Raw genomic sequence first — 19888 nt, forward strand, 5'->3', positions numbered from 1 at the left:
CTCAGCAGCCAGTCCACAGAAGATGAATTTAGGATTCATTACATTTTAATACAGTATCTGTAGGAAATAGACTTATGGTGGCATGTGATGGAACCTGTCCCAGATAGACGTGCTTTAGATGTGATGTCAGGTCTTGGCATGAATAAGGCACAAGATTTTTTGAGTATCAGTGGCATACTCCTTATTTCCATGAAACAATAAAACAGGAGATTTGTTTTAATCATATTCATATTGTTTTCTCCTGCAGGGAAACCAGAACAAGGTCCACTGTCTCATGCCCATTGCAGTTACGGCTAGCAAAGTATCTCAGTGAGTCCAGCAATGCTTTAGTATGCATTTAATACTTCCCTGAGCATGGAGTGCTTGTTTCCTCTCCAGGGAGTATGGTGTAAAAAGTGCTCTCATGCTGGGACTCTGACTAGCACCCTGCTCTCTTACGGTAATGGACCACACTGGGCACTCAAGTCCTCAGAAAGAGCAGCTTTTCGTTTTGTTCATGCATACACCATTGCTAGGACTGTAATGTTGTCTGTCCTCTTCTCCAAGAGCTGTGCACCAGCTGCTTAGTCTTCTGCCAGGCAGGGCAGCTGAAAAGGCAGAGTCTACTCACCCCTAGACTCCCATATGATTGAACAGAGGTGCCCACTTGGTTTGCCTCATGGCGTCTCAGCTGATAGAGCTTTCCTCTTTCTTGTAGCTCGACTCTTCACATCATTGTGACTATAACGAGCCTCCTTTTAAATAGACATTTACTCCAGCAGTTGGAGCAGACAGATGCTGCTGTCTGTCCAGCCAGCAATGGAGGATGAGGGGCTCACATGTATAGTGCTTATTGCTGGCATATTTCTGCATTGATTCTTGAATTAAAGATGCAGGGGATCAGTGTTTTGTGCATTTTCAGGCTGGTTGGTTTAGCCATTTGATGCCACAATGACATTTTTACTACAGAGATTCAACTGCCAAGTGATTTTCTGTCCTCCACGGAGGAGACAGGCACCTTTTCACATCATCCAAGACAAACATTTCAGGTAACTCTGGGTGTTTTTTAAAAGACTTTGAGTGCAGTATGCAAGACCACAAGCCTGGGACAGGTCATTAATTGTGATTAAAACACATTAACGTCTAGCATCTGTAGTGGGTGCAAAGTCGTAGGGAAGAAAACCTTCATTTCTGAAAGGTATGAATGTCTAGAATACCTATTTCCTACTGAAGACAACAAAAAGGGAACACTGGAACTACATTTCTTATAATATACAATGACCTAATGTAGATAAAGTATTTTTTAAAAATACCAATCTCTTCAAAGGTTGGGTTTCACATATGAAAGTGAAACACAGTTGAAAAATTGTTTTATATAACTCTTCCTGACTTTGAAAATGTACAGTTACAGCCCTGTGGCTGAAGAGTCCCCTTTAGTACCCCCAACCTTCAAACTAGGTTGAAAGAAAATACCACAAATAAAGAAGGACTGAAGGAAGATTTTTGGAGCTGAGACACCTCTGCTAAACCTAGAATTGCTTGCTGAAATTTATTTGAAATTAGCTGCAGGAAATCTTTGCTCTTTCATTCATGTAGAGGCCTTTGGTTGACAGTACTGATTTCCTCTCTCTTCCAGTTCAATGCAGTTGGTAACATTTCAAAACAGAAAGATGCATACCCTATCTGACTGGCTCCTGCCTGCCTCCAGGAATACCACAGCTGACTGGAGCTGCCACTTGTATGTTGTGTTGCTGGGGGGCTGCACCTTCAGGGTCCTGCTTATCTCTCCAGGGAGAGCACCAAGTGTACTACACATTTTCAGAAAGATTGTGAGAGGTTTAAAAAGTTTAAATATTTGAGGCTCCCGTTAAATTGCTTTGCAACTGTACAAATGTTTCCACATATCTCTCTCTGCTCCTCATGCCCTCCATGACAGTGACAGTGTATCAGAAACTACATCCAAATACTGTTTATGGAAAAGGTAGGATGAAGTTAAGAGCACTAGTGTGTTCACCTGTTTGCTCTGCTGACAGGATGAAGATGGTCAAAATTGTTCTCCTGGCTTGTTTTTCTCATGTAGATGAAAGAAATCCTGTCTATATATATCATGGTTTATCATACAGAATCCTCTTCATGATGAAAAAAAGGATTTGGATTATCATGTTAAAATTTTCCATGGGTCAAATCTCCAATTCTGTAAAAGCATGTTGTAGTCAAGACAACTAGAGGGGCTGTGCCTCCAGGTTTTACTTTTATGTATTTCTAAGCTCATCTCAGGGCAGATTTATTCAGCTGCAGTGCATGGTAAAAATACGATGGGAGAAGAGGCCAATGCCATTATAATATCTAATGAAAAAGTATAAGTGCAGTGATGGTAGCTTTGAATGCTGCACATTGTCTTGAGTTATTGCATCCCACATAGCTCTGAGAAGAATGTATCATTAATAATTTGTAGTAACACATGGCTTCTAATTGATTGAATTCTTTTTTTGTTTAAAACAAACTGAAAAAAATACATAATTAATCTCCTTGAAGCTCATGTTGTGTCAGAAATGGCTGCACTTTTAGAACGATATTCACTCCTCTAAAGTGTCAAAGTGTGTTCTCCAGCACTTAGGGAGGATCCTTAGCAAAACACATACTGCTTTCATCTCTGATAGCCTGATAAAGAGGAAAAGTATGTCTCCTAGATGAGAGATCAAATTTGCTATGCTGAATGGGTGCCACAGAGAAGAGAAGAGAAGAGAAGAGAAGAGAAGAGAAGAGAAGAGAAGAGAAGAGAAGAGAAGAGAAGAGAAGAGAAGAGAAGAGAAGAGAACAGCAACTTACCACATCAATTATCTGCAGCAAGGAAAGCTGGAGTTCGACTACGAGTGGTTGGGAGTCATTCAGTACAGGTCGTTCCAGATGATTGTAGTTCCTCAGCAGATCCCTGTACAAGCGTCTCTGGCTTTCCCCCTGCTGAGAGACTAGAGGAAAAGAAAGAAGGTGTCTGTCATTCACACTATCACACAGTCACCATTGTTCATTTGTTTTGCTGAAAATCCTTCTTATTAGGTTTGTAATTAAAAAGCAGTTCCTAAAAACACCACTCATTCTGCACATGAATGTGACAGACACAGCTTTTCTGCATATATGAATGATGAACTCTCAAAAAAGGATAACTACTAACACTCTAACTCATTACTAACATTCAGAAATTAATGAACAGAATTTGGGGCTCTGACTGAATTGCCCCCACTCCTTGGAGTCCCTCCTACTGATGGACAGTAGAGTTGTAGTTCCAAAACCACCAGACAGCTTCCTGGAAGGCAAGCAAATGAATTTGCTCATATGCTTGTTCTTATTTCTGAGACTCTGGCTACTGTAAGCTGGGACTGGTATTACTTCACCATATTGTGTTTTTTACCAAGCATAGATAACAGGTATCCTTATTTCTTGGAGCTGATGTATCTGGCCTTTTTCTATGCTCAAGAAACATTAACCCTTCTTCCTACCATCTTCAGTTTTGTGTAGCAGTCTTTCTACGCTTTGGGTTACTTCTCTTGACTTTTTTCCATCTGAGGCAGCACACTTTGTTAACACCTACTGAGGTGGTGTTATGAATGCTAGAGTATTTAACAGATATTACAGCGATAATGAATTTCTGGTATTACACACTTATCTCAGTTTGCACTGGGGACAGACTCCCCACAAAGCTGTCATGCAAACAGCTGAGAATGTTAAAGATAGCAAAACTTCAACCTATGCTTTATTTCCTAGTTGCCACCTTTGGGGTGGGTGTGGAGAGCATCTGTCTAACTATGATCAGGTTTCCATGCCATGATAACTGTAGGTGGTGAAGGTTTGGGTATCTTCCTTCAGCAAAGCAAGAAGTTTCCTGGGGTATACTGCTCAGCACCCCGGTTCCCCCTAAACTGTGTAGATCTTGGTCCTGTGGATAGTGGCAGCCTGAGCTCTACTTAAGAGCTGCACCTAAGAGAAGGAAGGCCATGGACTGCAGGTTCCCTGAGGTCAAACCAGTCCTGTCAACATGAGTGTGTATTCTCTTTACTGTATAAATTCAATCTCTGGCAGAGAATCTGCACTCTAAAACATTATTACTTTGGGCTGAACCATTTTATTTTCCACTGCAGCTCCCACTCTCCATATATGATGGTTTTTACTTCTTGATCAGAGCTCTGCAAACTCAGATCAAAACTTCTCTCACAGAAGTTGTGATGAATATTTTCTTGACAGTGCAAAAAAATAAAACAACCCACTCTGCCTTCCCAGTCTCTTACTACACTTAGCAAACCCTTCAAGCTTGAGATAAGCTGTCCTACAACAAAGCAGCCATACCTTTTAAAACTAATAATAAATTCAGTTTATAAACATTTCATAGGTCTGTTTAACTTGTGTTCATTTCATTTTTGCTGATACTCAAGGGAGCTTTGTGACCTTCCAACATGGAAGTGCCTGATAAACAAGGAAGAAGAGCATTTTGGTTCACTTTGGTAAATTACACCATCACATGAGTTTCATGGGCCCTTTCTCTTCTTGAATAATATTCCACATGATCACAGGCATCCAGAGGAGCAAGTGCTGTAAGCATCCCTTCAATAGCCTTTAATGACACCTCAGTATTGAATGCCATGTTTTCACCAATGGCAAAGACAAGCACTGACCACAGTATTTTTCCGTCAGCATCTTAAGTAATCTTCTCTGCATATTTAAGCAAAGATTTATGTCCTCTGTAATGGCCCTAGTACTTTCCAGTGCCTCAGCAGGACCAAACTCCATTATGAAAGTCTTGTGTGTGAAGAAAATCCGTGAAAATCACCACACATTGTCCTATGGAAAGAGGCTCTGAGTTTGGAGCAAATTTCCTATCCTTTCACTCACCTACCCACCCACGTTCCTGTGCTTTAGAGAACAAATGACTTCCTGAACTATTGCTCTCATCCTGAGTACTTAAATAATAGTTGTCCTTAACCTCTCTTTTAAACTGGCTGCCTCAGCTTTTACAAGAGGAAAAGGGCCCTTCACCAGTCTCTAGACCCAACTGGGCTGCTAGACTGCCCTGGTACCTCCATTGTCAGGGTGCATTGAAGCATCCCCCAAGGGAGGTCTGACTTGCAGAAATCTAAGCATAACCCTTTGCTGTAGGCTTTGGAAAGCTGTCCTTGCACAGTGTGCTTCACCCATGCTGAAGCCAAGCCTCTTTCCCAGTTAAACTTTGTGAGGCAAAGTAGCTGAGAGCTGCACCTAGTTTTCCATTTTTCTTCAACTCTCCTCTCTGTAATGTGATCCTGATACTTTGCAATCTCTTGTATTCAAAACTGAATAGTCGTAGCTGATGTATTCTGAATCTGCCAAGTTGGCACTGGCGATCACGTATTTGTGTGCTGCATGGTTTTGCTTACAAAATGACATAGATTCAGAAGCAATGGGGCCTTGGGGTGTCCTGGCAAACAGCCATAGCAGCTGTTGGTACCACAAAGAGCTGGCTAGCTTAATCACACTGCCATCTCTGCTACACTGCCATCTCAGTGCCCTTAGAGAAGGGCACTGAGGTGGACGTCTAGTCTGACTTTTATGTTCACAGACTTTCTTTAAATTGTAATTTTCAAATACTTAATGTTTCATACTCCAGAGAGATTTCTGCTTTTTTCTCCTATAACATTTGTGCTAATGCATTGTGACACTACAACTCTGTGTGCTAAATGGAGTGTTTGCTGGTGATGGGGAAACCTGAATCTCTCAGGAGTAGCGGTAGAATAAGCTTTATCACTGACTACCCCTCAGTCACAGAAGTTTAACAAAAAACTGTGGCACTGTTTGATCTTTTAAACCAGGCTGGATGATGGATGTCAATATTTAAAGTTGCCAAGTCAGTCTCCCAAACTCACTGCCAGACTTGTTTGCCCATGTGTTACTGGTAAGTAAAAGTAACTGGCAAAGGGCATGATGCTTTCTAGGTAAAGGATCTGAGAGTTTTTATAACCCACTGCCTCTGATAGTGTCTCCCTTGCCTCTGAAATATTTTCGAAGTAGTAGGAAAACATACAAACTTATTAAAATTTGAGGGAAGAGCAGTGTAGGATGTTTACCTCAAGTTTAGCAAGACTTTTAGTAGACCATCTCTGAAAAATTCTCACACATATTTGTCTATGTCTTACAGGTTAGGTAAGTGAACAGTGGACAGAAACTTGGCTGAACTGTCAGGGTCAGAGAGTTGTAGTCAGCAGCAAAAAGTTCAGCTGAAGGCCAGCCAGTGGTAGAGCATTCCAGGGGTGGATACTGGGAACAATGCTATTTAGCATTACTATGAATGATGGGACAGAATGCACTCTTAGCAATTGGAATTGGAATTTTTTTCAGATGTTACAAAACTGGGAGGAGTGGCTGAATACAGAACAAAGTTTTCTTCCACTCAGAAGGATCTTAAAAAACTGGAAAAATAACTGACAGAAACCTCATGAAGTTCAGTGAAATAAAGTATAAAGTCATCCTGCACCTGAGGAGTAACTCCAGGTACCAGAACAGGCTGCATGCTCGCAGGCTGGTGAGCAGGATAGCCGAAAAGCCCTGAGGAACCTTATAGGCACCAAGCTGACTATAAGTCAGCAATGCATCCTTGTAGCAAAGGTCACCAGCACACTGAGCTGCAACAGGAAGAACCACACAAGTAGATCAAGAAAGGTGATCCTTCCTCTCTACTCAGCACTGGTGATACACACCTGGAATGCTGGATCCAGTGCTGAGGCTTATTAGTAGAAAGGAGACATGGAATTACTAGATCAAGGGCTGGATTGTTCCTCAAGATCTACTCTTGAATAATCCAAAAATGTTCTCTAAACTGCTCCCAGAATTTGCAGACAACTGTGAAGCACAAGGCAACCAGTCCCCAGATTGGTTGTCAAGAGCTTTATGGAATGCAATTACTCATGCACTACATTAAACTTTTAAACACCTCTCTGAATTCCCTCCATGCTTCTGTATGTGCAAAGAAGTCTGGAAGAAGCCCACTGATTGAATGATATGACCAATAAAATGCTACCAATCTTTTGAGAATAGATTCTAGAAACATTTAATATTTCTTTCCAGGATGTAATAGCTGAGAATTGCACAGCAAGGGAACCTGCAGCTAGGTCCAGCCAGACTATCCATATGGCATTCCCAGGAAGGACAGATGATCTATCCTTTCCAGGAGCTGTGCTGTCATGTCTGGTCTTGGCTGGTTGATTTTCCTGCTCTGCTTTGCATGCCAAGGTCCCCAAGCTAGAAGGCAAGAGTCCAGCCCTTCCAGTTCCCCATGTTTGTTCACAAAGTAGTCAGCTTCTTAAGTGAGAATCCTGGTGTGAGACACATTCTGGCTGGTTGTGCCCAATAAAGAATAAATAATAAAATATGAACAAGATTTTAGGTAGCAGAACATGGATTTTCACTAGTTTTTCAGCAATGGTACCTGTATTATCAACCATTTTACCTCTGTTTCATAGTGTTTCCTGGTTTTGTTTTCATAATCTCTCAATTCTCTGAGATGGGGAGCTTCTAGCTGTTTTCTAGCCATTGCTTATTTCTTTAGGCAGAGACCTGAGTCTGAATACACAAGTTGTTATTTTATTCATACAAGATTATTGGTACCTAAAGTGGTGGCTTTCAGGCAAAATATAATATTCTTTCCAGATCACTTTATATTAACATATATGCATGCTAACATGTCTCTGAATTAGAAAATGTCTCTTCGTTTTCTTCTGCTGTTTTCAAAGACAGTTCCTAGAATCACTTTAATACATAATATTTTTGAAGAACATGGTAAGCTACAATCAACAGCATATTTCTGATCCATCACATTGTTGCTTTTATATATTTTGCCCCTCCAGTACTTCATAAAAGGTCTCAAAATGCAGTGATACTGTGGTTGTGACATTTATTCACTCCCCTTGTACCTTCTGCAGGTATTTTGCCAGATCTATGTCACTTTTTTCTCTCTGTACTGTTACTTTGACATGTACCTTTTGTTTTGGTGTATTTGTTCGGTTTACTGATTCATAAAAGAAAATTAGTGAAGTTATGGAATTTATAAAAAACAAACACAACAGTGCCATTATACTGTGAGGTATTATTAAGCTTAGCTGTGTAATGATTGTATTTCATTTTCTTTCAAATGGAATATTTACAGAGGAAAAATCAATTTAAAAAATATGGTTATCAGAGCTAAATCCTGGAACTTAAAACTATTTTCCTAAAACTTTCCTGCCACAGCTCCTCTTCTATTATTTATTTTCATTTTAGCTTATCACTGTACTCTTGAAGGGATTTTTTAGCTATTGCTTTCAGAATCCAAATAGAATGATCATGGGAAACATACACACACACACTACATGCAATAATGCATTTAGGGGCAGTAACATGAGAAGTATCAGGAAAGAAATAGATTGTTTCACAGACAATTTCATTTGCATAAAGAACTGCAATGGCAAGAGCATTTACAAAATGAGGCGTGTTCTAATGATTTAGTAGCTATAGAAAACAACTTGTTTTGAATATTTTGCAGATTTTTGAGAATGTAAAGCATGTCACCACATATGTCACTTAATCCCCAGAGACACAGATGTGCCCCATCTGCTTTTGTTCTTATGTGCAGCATTGTTACTTTTATCTGTGGCTGGAAATGCATTATTTCTTTAAATGCCGTTTGATTTAAAATGCATGTTATCATGCCTTCAGGGAAGCGGATTCACATAAGAAACAATGGAATCACATCAGCTACCTCTACTCTGTGTGTCTGTGTCTCTGTGTGTGTATTTATGTGTTGTGTATTTGAATATATCTCTCACTTAAAACCGCTTTTTAATCTACTTCCCTTCTGGGTAATCTTTGACTCTAATCTTTGTCTCTTGCTATGCAGATTGTTTCTGCATCTTACACACAAAATTCATCAGATACCCAGAGGAATGTGAGAAATGAAATGATTTCCCAGCCAAGAAGGACCTAATATTCCTGAAACTGGTAATTTCTGCTCTTTCATAGCAGATAAAGAGTTCCCAGCAAATATGGGTTTTAAAAAGGTATGCTAAGAAAGATTTCTTCTTAAAGACTCTAGGCCCAGGACAACATGCTAAAACTATATAATTAAAAGATGGGCTTATATTTAAGGTTGTGGGTGTTTTAAAGGCTGAGTAAGGTGTGTAAGGTAGAGAGACACACTTTGAGGTATTAACAGTGGGATACCTCTCAATTATAGTTATCACAGTTATCTAAAGGGCCTCATTACTCCAGGTCAGAAACCTAGATAGCTACAGCCAGTAAAGGCAAAAAAAGTACATTTACTGTAGTGCTAGTTTACATTAGCTCTATGCAATGCAGGTGTCATTACTAGATACACAGCAGGAGGAATCTGGAGCAGTGATGAAGAGAGGTACTCCCCTTGCTATACATTACAGACTGCTGCGGCTGTCTGAAGGAAAGTCTTGCCAGCCATCCTGGGATGTGTGGAGAGGAGTAGTAATGGAAGGCAAAGGAAAGAAACAAAACCCTAAGATAAAAGCAAGATACCAGTGATATGGTCATCAGCGTACTAGACTGGGTTTCTGCACTCCCTGCTCCCACTGGCTAGCAGAGCATCTTGTCACATGCCTTCATCTCTACGTGTTCCAGCACCCAAACCATTTAACCCAGAGAAAGCCCTTCTTGGGAAAGTGCTATGAGCTTCACCCTCCAAGTGCCATCAGTGAGGCAGCCATGGCAATATGCACAGCATTCACAGATGGCTCTGAAAAGGGTCAAGTCTGTCTGCATCTCCCCATCAAAAATCCACTCTACATAATGTCAGGCACATGTGGAGAGCTCAGATCTGGGAAAGTCATAAGTGAACTGACAGGTGTAATAATGATGTCTGTGGAAACAGTTAGGCAAGTCTTATTAGGCTCAGAAAACAACAGGTAGAGGAGTTATTTTTCCTAACCTAGAGCAGTGATAGAGCCTGCAATGATGTTGTGGTTTGACCCCATACTGCAACGGAATACCATGCAGCCACTCGCTCACAATCTCCCCTCTCCCAATGGGATGGAGAAAAGAATTAGAAAAAAAATCACAGCAATATCACTGATGAAACATATTGATAATAAAGCATAATTAAACATAATAATAATAGCAATAATAACAGCAGTAATAATAATAATAATAATTACAATAATAATGAAAAGGCAGACAACAAAAAGAGACAGAAATAAAACCCAAAGAAGAGAAATTATGCACAATAAATACTATTAGTCACTACTCACTGATCTGTGCCCCAGCCCACCCCTGAACAGCAAATAGCTTCTAGTCAGATTCCCCCAGTTTATACACTGAGATTACTAACTCCCCAAGAAGAGAAAAAGAAATAATTTTGTGCCAAGATGTGAAGAGAGCAAAGATTCCAAGAGCTATTCCTTAGTTACAGGCATGTCTTTAGCAGAAAAAAAAAAAAGCTTGTTCCCCTTTTTTAATGATTCAAAGGTGAGGGAGAGACCTTGCCTCTAAACCATTGCCTCAGTATGTTATTGATGAAGTACTGGTAATACGGTTTAATCTCTCTGGGCAATGCAGAGGACAGGCTGGAGTGGAAATAATATAGACAATAATAGTGTGAAAATTAACTACCCAGCTTCCTCAGAGATGTTGCAGTGCTTCTTTCTCCTTTTCCCTCTGCAGTGCTCATCAGCTGGTGATAATCCCAGAGACTGCTAGTTTCCCCAACTATGAACTTTTGCCTTGCCAGCCTGCAACCTGTACTTAAAGGCTACACAGCAAAGACATTGAGGATGCATTAAGCAAGGCTAGAGATGGCTTCTCCTGCCTTTATCCCTCATCACTCAAGTCACAGCTGTTACCCACGAACAAAGGGAGAGCTTTACTGCCTGCAAGACACAGGCAAGGCACAGATGTCCAGAGTGAACATGGATCTGAGAATGCAAAGAAAGTTCCAAGTTTGTCTTCACATTATCAGAAGTCAAATGCTGGATAATGAGAAACAAAATGTAAGAGCTGTCTAAAAGGGATGAGGGTTAGTCTGATAAAAATTTGGACTGCACCTTGAATGACTGATAATTTGTTCAGTGCTTAGTATGTGAAATGGGAAATACTGAGATACATTTTCCTAAATCTGAAACAGTTTTACACTGAGAGAGCAAAACTTTCATAACACACCTATAGATAAGAATCAACCCTGTTTTAGGCAGCACCAATGAGCTTTCACCAAGTCAGGCCAAACTTGCTGATAATCTATGTGTCATGTGCTCCAATCAGCTGGCAATAGTTTGGAGGTCTTGGCAGCAGAAGTGGCTGCTATCAAGGAACTTTTTCTAAGGGAAAGAAAGTCTGAGGATTTGGTGGCCTAGGCCTTCAAAGACAAAGGGAACTGTAAATAGAGGCATGAAAATTCTTAGGGAGGAGACTGAATTTATTTCACATTGAAGAGAAAAGCTGCTTCTAATACTACCTAGATGAAGTAAATGCCTGTCTCTGAGCAAACTGGACTTGTGACCAATCAAACAAGGTTTGTGGAGATCTGACCTGAGACACTTGAAACCGTATGTACTATGCTTTGGCTGATTCAGTCCAGATTTGCTTATATGCATAAAAATTGGCGTAAAAGCTTACATCTGTTTTGTTATTGGACTTTTTTCCCCAGACTTTAAAGATAAAGGTCCCAGTGGCAGCTGAGCGTTGGTTAGCTTTGATCTGTTTTCAGAACACCAGGTGCTATAGTCTTTTCCTCGGGTACATGGCTCAGGTCCTGGTTTTGTTGGGATGAGTGGTTATATGAAATCTAACCTCTCCCTGCTGCACCCTGCCAGCCAAACCTGCACTGGCTGAGTCACTCATCCTGAGTAAGAGCAGAAATGAATCACAGTGATATTGAGGTACTTCTAGAGAATGACAATCTGGGGAGCCTGATTTTGAGCTTTGGTAACTCCAGTCTACTGCTCCTGAATTATGTTGGTGCAGATAAAACAAAATTAAAACAAAACTGGTGCTGCATGTGTCTAGGAGGAGCATGATTGTCACGTTGTAACACATTAGCAATGCTGCAGATGCAGGATTTTTGATCTCTGAGTGAGACCAGAATGAGCCTGAAAGTCAGGAAGTAACTCTGTGCTATCTGGGCTGCCCTCTTGTATTGTCCAGCAAAGAATTCCTGAGCCTGCTACAGCATTTTGACCCAAAGGTGAAATAATATGCCCATTTGACAGAGGCCTTCTCTGGAGAAGGATGTCTCTTTTTACCCACAGACCTGTTTCCCTTAGGTCTACCTTCTGTTTACCCTGCTGCCCTCTCTTTGACATCTATCAGACAGCACATGATTAGATCTGTGCCAGAAATGCTGAAGTTCTTGAGCAGAGATACCAATCCAATAAATTTAAATTATAATTGGTGACCCTAATATCTTTAGAAATTACATTACAAGTCTTAGACTTAGAACAAAGCGCTACTGCAGAGAGTATGCTTCAGGATACTTGTTTGGTTATAACAGAAAGGCAAATAATTTGCCTGGAGCTCCTGGAGCTGCCCAGTTGCCATTTATGTATTGTTTGTGAAGCCTGAACATGAGCAGGTTTAATTCAGAATTGTTGCCCATTTGCTACTTGAAACAGTGGGAACAGCAAACTATCTAGCAACTTTTGATTTAAGTTTTAATCTCTTCTTCCCATTGTTATGATTGCTTGAGTTAGATTTTAGTTTGCTGACTACCTTTCTAAAATGACACAATATTAAAGGGAAAGCGCCCCATCAATTGCCAAGACTGCTCTATCACTTCTCCAAGATCTTAAAAAAAAAACCCACAAGATGGCTAAGGATTATGTAATGTATTATCTGCATCATTACATGACCTCCTACTTTTGATTTTTCCCGAATGCACTGACTCAGATCTGACGAGAACATTAAGCGGCATCATTCTCCACAGCCAGCCTGCACTCAGTGAGACCCACTGCATGACACACAGTTAAGTCTGTGTCATGACGCCTCCATAGGGCAACACTGATCTTTTAGAGTGAGTGGAGTGGAGGCCACAGACACAACAGATGAATTGGAGTTAAAGAGATATGACTTTGATCTGCTTGGAGATGAGACAACAAGGGGGAGTTTCTTTTGGCCGTCTTCAGCTTCCATGAGGAAGAGCTCCACCATGAAGAAGCCAGGCTCTCCTGGGAGGTGCACCAGTAAGATAAAGTTGTATGATGGGGCATTCCCACAGTACTAAGAGAGGCTTTATTTTCTCAAGGGTACCCTGCATAAGGGACACCACTGTCCTCGGAGATGTTTGCAGCTTCACTCCTCAGACAGCAACCCAATAGAGAAGAACGGTTGGACTGGACGATCTCTGGAGGTCCCTTCCAGCCCAACTATTCTACCACTATATGAATCTGTATAGATCAGACCCTCTCTCACCTCAGCTGCCACAGACACATCTTTTCCAATTTACAACTTAATTTTCTTCTTTGGCATGGTGAAGATCTAAGTGACCAGTGATGCTTTTCCAATACCCACAGCTGACCTTCTGGAAACATACTGTACTGTCTTTGTCCAGTCTGCAAACTGACTCCAGCCTCTTTGAGTTCTCAGTGAGAAATGAGACCTCCTCAAGCATGCCTCTTTCTTCTAAGTAATTTTACTGCCCAAATAAATGTTGCATTAAGAATAGGAATGAGGAGTGTGGTTTTCTCTTCAACCTTGTGGAATGCACAAGTGTTGAAAATATCAATTTCTGAATGGTGGTAAGGTTTGCAGACATCTGTCTCAGCACTCCATTAACCACAGATTTTCTAATTGAGCAAAGCCAATTGATAGCAAGGCAAGACAGAGACACCTGCATCTCACTGTTTACATGCACAAGAATTTATGTTTACTACAAGTTCCCCTTTCATAGCATTATACTGACTTAATTGCAAGCCCTGGGTGGGGAGATTCCCACTTCCAAACACCCCATCTGGTTCTGGTCTCAGCTTTCTCCTCAGCTGTTTTGATCAATGCAGAAAGTATTTGATAAGCAAAACTCTTTTCTTCAAGCTGTATTTTCTCAGGAGTGTGTTCTAAATCAGCCATAAACTCCTGTATACCTTTCTCATTTCCTGGGTTGATACTGACTGCCAGTGCTAGCCCTACCTGTCCCAGTCGGATTTGATCTCTTTCTAAATTAGATTATGTAAGCAGTGGATATCTTCCAACAACCAAGTCAGGACTGATGCAAAGGGGTTTGATCTACTTTAATCACACCCTAGAGCTGAAGAGACCATATCTCCCTCCTTGCTTGTCATATACAAATGAAATTATATATGCTACCACCATCACTAATTCATGTTCTTTTCCACACGCCTTAGGAAAACAAACCAGGGAGAAAAAAGCTGTCTTTAAGAGATGCATCCTCTGCCTGGAATGGGAACTTCTGCTCTGAGACCATCCGACAACTTTCTGAGCCAGAGCAAGGCTGAAGGCTCCCAAGGCACCACCTAGCATCATCCCAAAGACCAGACAGGTGCTACTTTTTCATGCATTGTATCTACTACTGGATCCCTCCCTAAATGCAAGAGTGCTATACCAACAGGTGCATATAACAATAGACACTGATGATGTCATGACCCAGGCGCTTTTTCTAGACCATCCCACTTTTTCCAGTGATATTTGAGAAGCGTTAACATAAGATTTAGCTCAGATCACTATCAGCAAATGTGCATAGAAATACCTCCAACTTTCCTGGTATCTGGCAACTTCTCAGAAGCTTGGGCCAGCTCCACTGTCGCAGCTGTGCCTATGATAGTACAGATCAGCCTTAGAGCTGTGCCAGTGAATGCACATGGAAGATTAGTGACTGAACACAAGGTCTGGTTCATTGAACTGAAAAGTCAACCTCAAGAAGCAAGCATGTACAGCAAGTTACTGTAGCAGATAGTAATTCAGAGGAACTAGGGGTTTGCTTAGGACCCTGCCTGCCCATCTTAGACGCATTGACACATATCAATGGCACTACTGCTCTTGATCACAGAGCATATGTACATGTGCCATGGACAAGTACATTTACTCCCCTGGCTCCATGCACATGCAATGCCTTAGCGCACTCTCAGCATTCAGAGTGCTCAGCCTGCTGTCTGTGCTAATAAAGTAGTAGCAGGAATCTGACAGCAATTTTCCATGTCTGCAAGTTGCACGTGTGGCATCTTTTTCTGCCATCAATATTGAAGAAAAGACCTACCATTACAAACTAAGGCCTAGCTCGTATCTTTTCTATTTTTAAATGTATATCAGCTGCATTGTTATCTTTGAAAAGGTATCATTCTGTGCATCAACATAGAGAATGTGGAGAGCTGAAGTGAATACAACCTTCAGATCTCTAATTAAGGGTATGAAAGATTCTAAAATATCTAACTTTCACACCTGGTTCTACTCTGATAACAGTTACGAGATGTTACAGCTACTTCACCAACCACCTAAATTATCAATGACATTACACTGTACTCTATTAAGGCACAGGGATCCTTTTATCTGTTCAGCCGTATCTCTTTGGAGTAAATGACTTTGATTAAAACACATCATTGCAGATCCATCAGGCCTACACAGCCAAGGCTGAAGTTTAGACTCCATCTATAGGTATTTAAGTAACATTATTTGTTCTTCCTACAACACAGATCTCTAAACTCATGTCTAATTAGCTCACATTAGAGAAATTGTAGCTTGGCAGCAGAATCTGGCCTTCTGAGGCTATCCTGCCAATGCTTCTGCTGTTGCAGAAACAGCACCTGCTTTCATGGAAGTGAACCAAGAAATTTGTGAGGATTTGCTCCAAGAGATCATCAGTTCTATTCTGATGTGATCACTAGACCTTATCAAAATAAGCAAAGGTGTGAAAAAGCATGAAGTTGGTGTAGCACAGCAATTCAATTCTGTATTGTGAGTGAGCCAAAGAAAAGCTGCTTTGCACCAGCTGGGTACACCAAGTCAGGCTGAATTACTTCATCATTTACAACTCTGAGCTCACTTACAGCATCCTCTGCCACAGGATCCATCCCATATAGCTGAGCACTTATATTCCCACCAGACTGCAGAGGAAGGTTGCTGTCCTCATCTTGCCTTTGCTTTTGTTGGGCTTTTCAAAACCACTTTGCCAGGTATGACCCTGATGACAGTCTGTACAGAGCAAAGAAACCAAGAGATCTCACTCTGCTCTGTGCAGCATAAGGGCACTGTAATGGTCTCACTCAAGAACTAAAAAAGGATATAAAGGCACAATAATTAGAATATGTGGTTTGAATGGAGACTAGCCAAGTGCATGTTTAACCTTCCTGGCAATTCAAACCCTGTAGGTGCCTGTGCCTTGAGCTGAAGGTAACTCCTCAGAGAGGCTATGTGTCTTTGTGGTCACTACGATGTTTCTCAGAATGTCTGCACCACCTTCTCTGCACCACATTCAAAAAAGGAGCAGGAATGAGTCTGATCCCTCCTTTCCAATCACTCCCTGGACAAGGTTTTTCAAGTCCCTCCACCCAAGGTTGCTAGGTAGCTGCTGAGACTCACTGGGTCCTTCTACGTTCTAGGTGCTCTTTCAAGGATTGCCCCTGGCCTGGAAGGGATGTCTGACCCTGAGAGTATTCACCTGGGATATAGGAAGGTTGAAAACCAGTTTCCTGATTTTTCCTTAGACCCATGTCTCAAAAAAAGCATCATTAGCTTTTCAAGGAGGGCTGTAACGACCTAGCTTAAATTACATGACTACTGGGGTTCCTAGCATTATTGCGAGTAAAGTCAGGTTGAAGCAGACAGTTGAGGAAAGAACTGGAAAAAAATCTTGAGTTCTAAATGTGTTGTTTTGTTTGGTTTATCCAGTTCTTGTCACAACTTTCCTGTCAAACAGCCCTACAGAAGTGTTCAGTACTTGATAAATTGCTATGAACAACATTGAGACAACTCAGCGCTAAGTGAGACTGACGTTAGCTATGATTTGAATTTGCTGTGACTTCCCTGTGGGTGAACTAAGGAACCTAGGGGGAGTTCATCTGGATTTACTGTTTAAAAACTCTGTTACTGATAACATGCTAAGATAATTTTAACTTTCTTCTCTTCTGCCCCAACTGCTCAATTCCCATGCCTTTCCAGGTTTCCCCCTGCCCTTTTTCTTTAAGTTAAAAAAATCTGTAAAGCAGAGGTCAGTTACAGACCAACTTTATCAGAGATTCATTTTATTCCACTTTAGCATTTTTCTGTAAAATGAGTACTTGTAAGCTGTTGGTAAAAGTACCTAACAAAAAATCTTCTGAATTATTTATAAAAGCAGTTTGTCTTCTTGTGCTGCTGACAGAAACTAGGCATCCCCGTGATGAATTTGAGATTACTCATTATTTAAAAGGCAGGATTTACATGACATAAAACTCAAAATGGGAATGTCCACAAAATGACATCTCATAACTAGATGCTAAAACCTGCCTGTTTGTTCAGCTCTGTAAGTAACACATAAATGCCTTGAAAATAGCAAGGTCCCTAATTTAGCAAGGTGGAGAAACATTTTTCTGCAGTACCATTGCTACATTAGGCAGATGAAATGTGGATCTATAATAATGAAATGCCCAGAGGTTTTACAGCTTCAGAGGAATTAATGAGGAATTATCTATGTGGCATAAATAGTTCAGTACAACATCACATATATGCAAGTTTTCAGTGCCCCTGCACTTCTGAAATAGGTGGACCATTTTCTCTGCTTTAAAAAGATCATACTGCTTTATATATAAATTGTGAGAAACATGACATGGTCCTTCACATCTAGAATACTCAGTTTTAGAATTTTTGTTTGCTGCAGGCATGTACGTTTCAGCTGAAAGGGAGCCATTAAAGCACATTTTGTGTAGAATGCAGAACATCTTTCATGATTGTGGCTATTTCAACATTCTCACTTAAAAACACATTGTCAGCCTTGCAATCCTGAATATTTTGAAATAATCACACAGCTCCTATTTTTGTTTCCACCATGCTGAACTTCTGAAGATAGCTTAGGCAGACCTAACACCTTAGATGACAGAAGCCCATTATTATTCTTATTAGATGTTTCCAACTATATATTCATTTCTGCCTTGACTGTTTCTTATTAAGCATACTAAGAGTATGTTTAACATTAACAAAAACCAAACCAGAAATAGTATATTTATGTATTTATACAGATTTAATCCTCCTAAATGAGGCAGAGAAAATAAACAGCTATGAATTCTCTTCTGCTTGTATTTTGCCGTAGAATACCATTGCACCCACACACCCACAGGGTTCTCAAAGTCATTCTGCCCAGCCTCAAGTTATAATTTCCTGTTCTCAAAAAACTATAGGAAAGTTACATTTTTAAAGAGAGTGAGAAAATACTTCCTGTGAAACACAACCATTTCAGTTAATTTATGGAAGTTAAAATTACTCACCTTTAACTGAAAAAAAACCCCACCAAAACCCCACAAAAACAAACTCACACACTTCTTCCTTTTTGAAATAGTATGGCCAGCACTGTAAGATCCACAAACTTACCAAACTGATTATAATAGTCAGTTAAACCAGCACAGACTCTAACAAAGTTCAAAATACAAGCAGAGACAAGACTTTCTGAAAATAAAAGTTGGGGTTGGATGTAACTAGCATTTAGAAGAAAAAAAACCCAAACCAACAAATCAAAACAGCAACAAAAACCCCAAAGCACAACAACAACAACAAGAAAAAAAAAAAAAAAAAAAAAAAAAAAAAAAAAAAAAAAAAAAAAAGGGAAGCCCTGGATAAACACAGATGAGCTTACCTTTGAAGAGTGAGAGGAACAAAGATGACCAGAGATACAGGGCAGAATAAACAAATGCCAAGCACTTTTCTGTGAGCATTGTCAAAATAAGCTGGCTCTCCTTCCTGAGCAGAGGGTGAAAGAGGATGAAGTCTTGAAGACAGCCTGCAAAGACTGATGGATTTGGCAATTACAGTAATAAGGCATCAAACCAGCTTCCCACCAGGGAAGAAAAGTGCATTTGCTCATGTGCTACTCAGTCCACAGGAGCCAAATCAGCTCAGTGCTTGGTCAGTAAATCCAAACACAAAGGAACAGGTTATATTCCCTTAGACTCACATTGCTCAACACACTGAGCCTTTCCCTGGTCAGGAGCAAATGCAAGTGATCCTCACACACAGCTGTCTGTGTACTGTAAGAAGGGGGAGTGTGCTGCCTCGGAGATGCTTTCCACATCTCCACATATTGTACCTAACTCGAGACAGCACGGCTGCAGCGTTTCCAGTGTTTGCACTCGAGTGCCTCTAGAGCTGTTTCCCGGCGAAACGAATGTATGTGTGTGTCCCCCTCTGCTCTCTCCCAGCTTCCAGGGCAACTTGCAGCAAACACCTATGGTACACACCTGCCTTTTCTCCTAGCAGAGGTGGCAGGGGAGATTCAATAGGGCAAAAGTTTGGTAAGACGAAAATAGTCAATCTCCTGTCTTTTTTGATGCACCCCTTCCTGTAATCACTTCCACCAGATATAGGGAGTTGTTCTGAGTGCTCTCTTCCCCAGCTGCCCACTGTGAGATTTCACACACACTCTGGCTCCCTTTCCCCTCCAAAATTTTATTCACCAGCCAATTAAAAGGAAAGGTGAGGCAAAGTCTTTAATGAATTATATTCATCATTTGGGCCTTTCTTCTCTCATTTGCCTGTTCTGAACACTCACCTACTTCTCTTTCACTGGAAGCAGGGACAGGGTTTTGCACGTCCCCTTGTTGACTTTCTTGGGGCTCCTGCCTTAGCAGGGTACAAACCTGGGCTGACGCAGAGCAGCAGCAAGCCGTGACTCCGGGCAGGAGGAGGGATTTGGGCGCTGCCGTAGTGAGGCTGCAGCGGGCAGTGCAGGCTGGTAGGGGAGAGCAGAGCCCCGGGATGTGGG

At 41.0% G+C, this 19888-nt stretch overlaps 1 protein-coding gene across 1 annotated transcript in view; it reads right to left on the bottom strand.

The window, feature by feature from the left end:
* Positions 1 to 18842, bottom strand: part of LOC310923146 (neuronal acetylcholine receptor subunit alpha-7-like) — a gene marked incomplete at both ends in the record, with an annotated part of 56272 nt that extends 37430 nt beyond the window's left edge. The window contains 2 exons of the mRNA XM_083884285.1: positions 2809 to 2948; positions 18764 to 18842. Of these exons, the coding sequence (XP_083740411.1) occupies positions 2809 to 2948; positions 18764 to 18842 (219 nt within the window). The remainder of the gene's footprint in view (positions 1 to 2808; positions 2949 to 18763) is intronic.
* Between the last annotated feature and the right edge of the window lie 1046 nt (positions 18843 to 19888).

The sequence above is a fragment of the Zosterops lateralis genome (genome assembly GCF_965231275.1).
Source record: "Zosterops lateralis genome assembly, chromosome: Z".
Taxonomy (NCBI): domain Eukaryota; kingdom Metazoa; phylum Chordata; class Aves; order Passeriformes; family Zosteropidae; genus Zosterops; species Zosterops lateralis.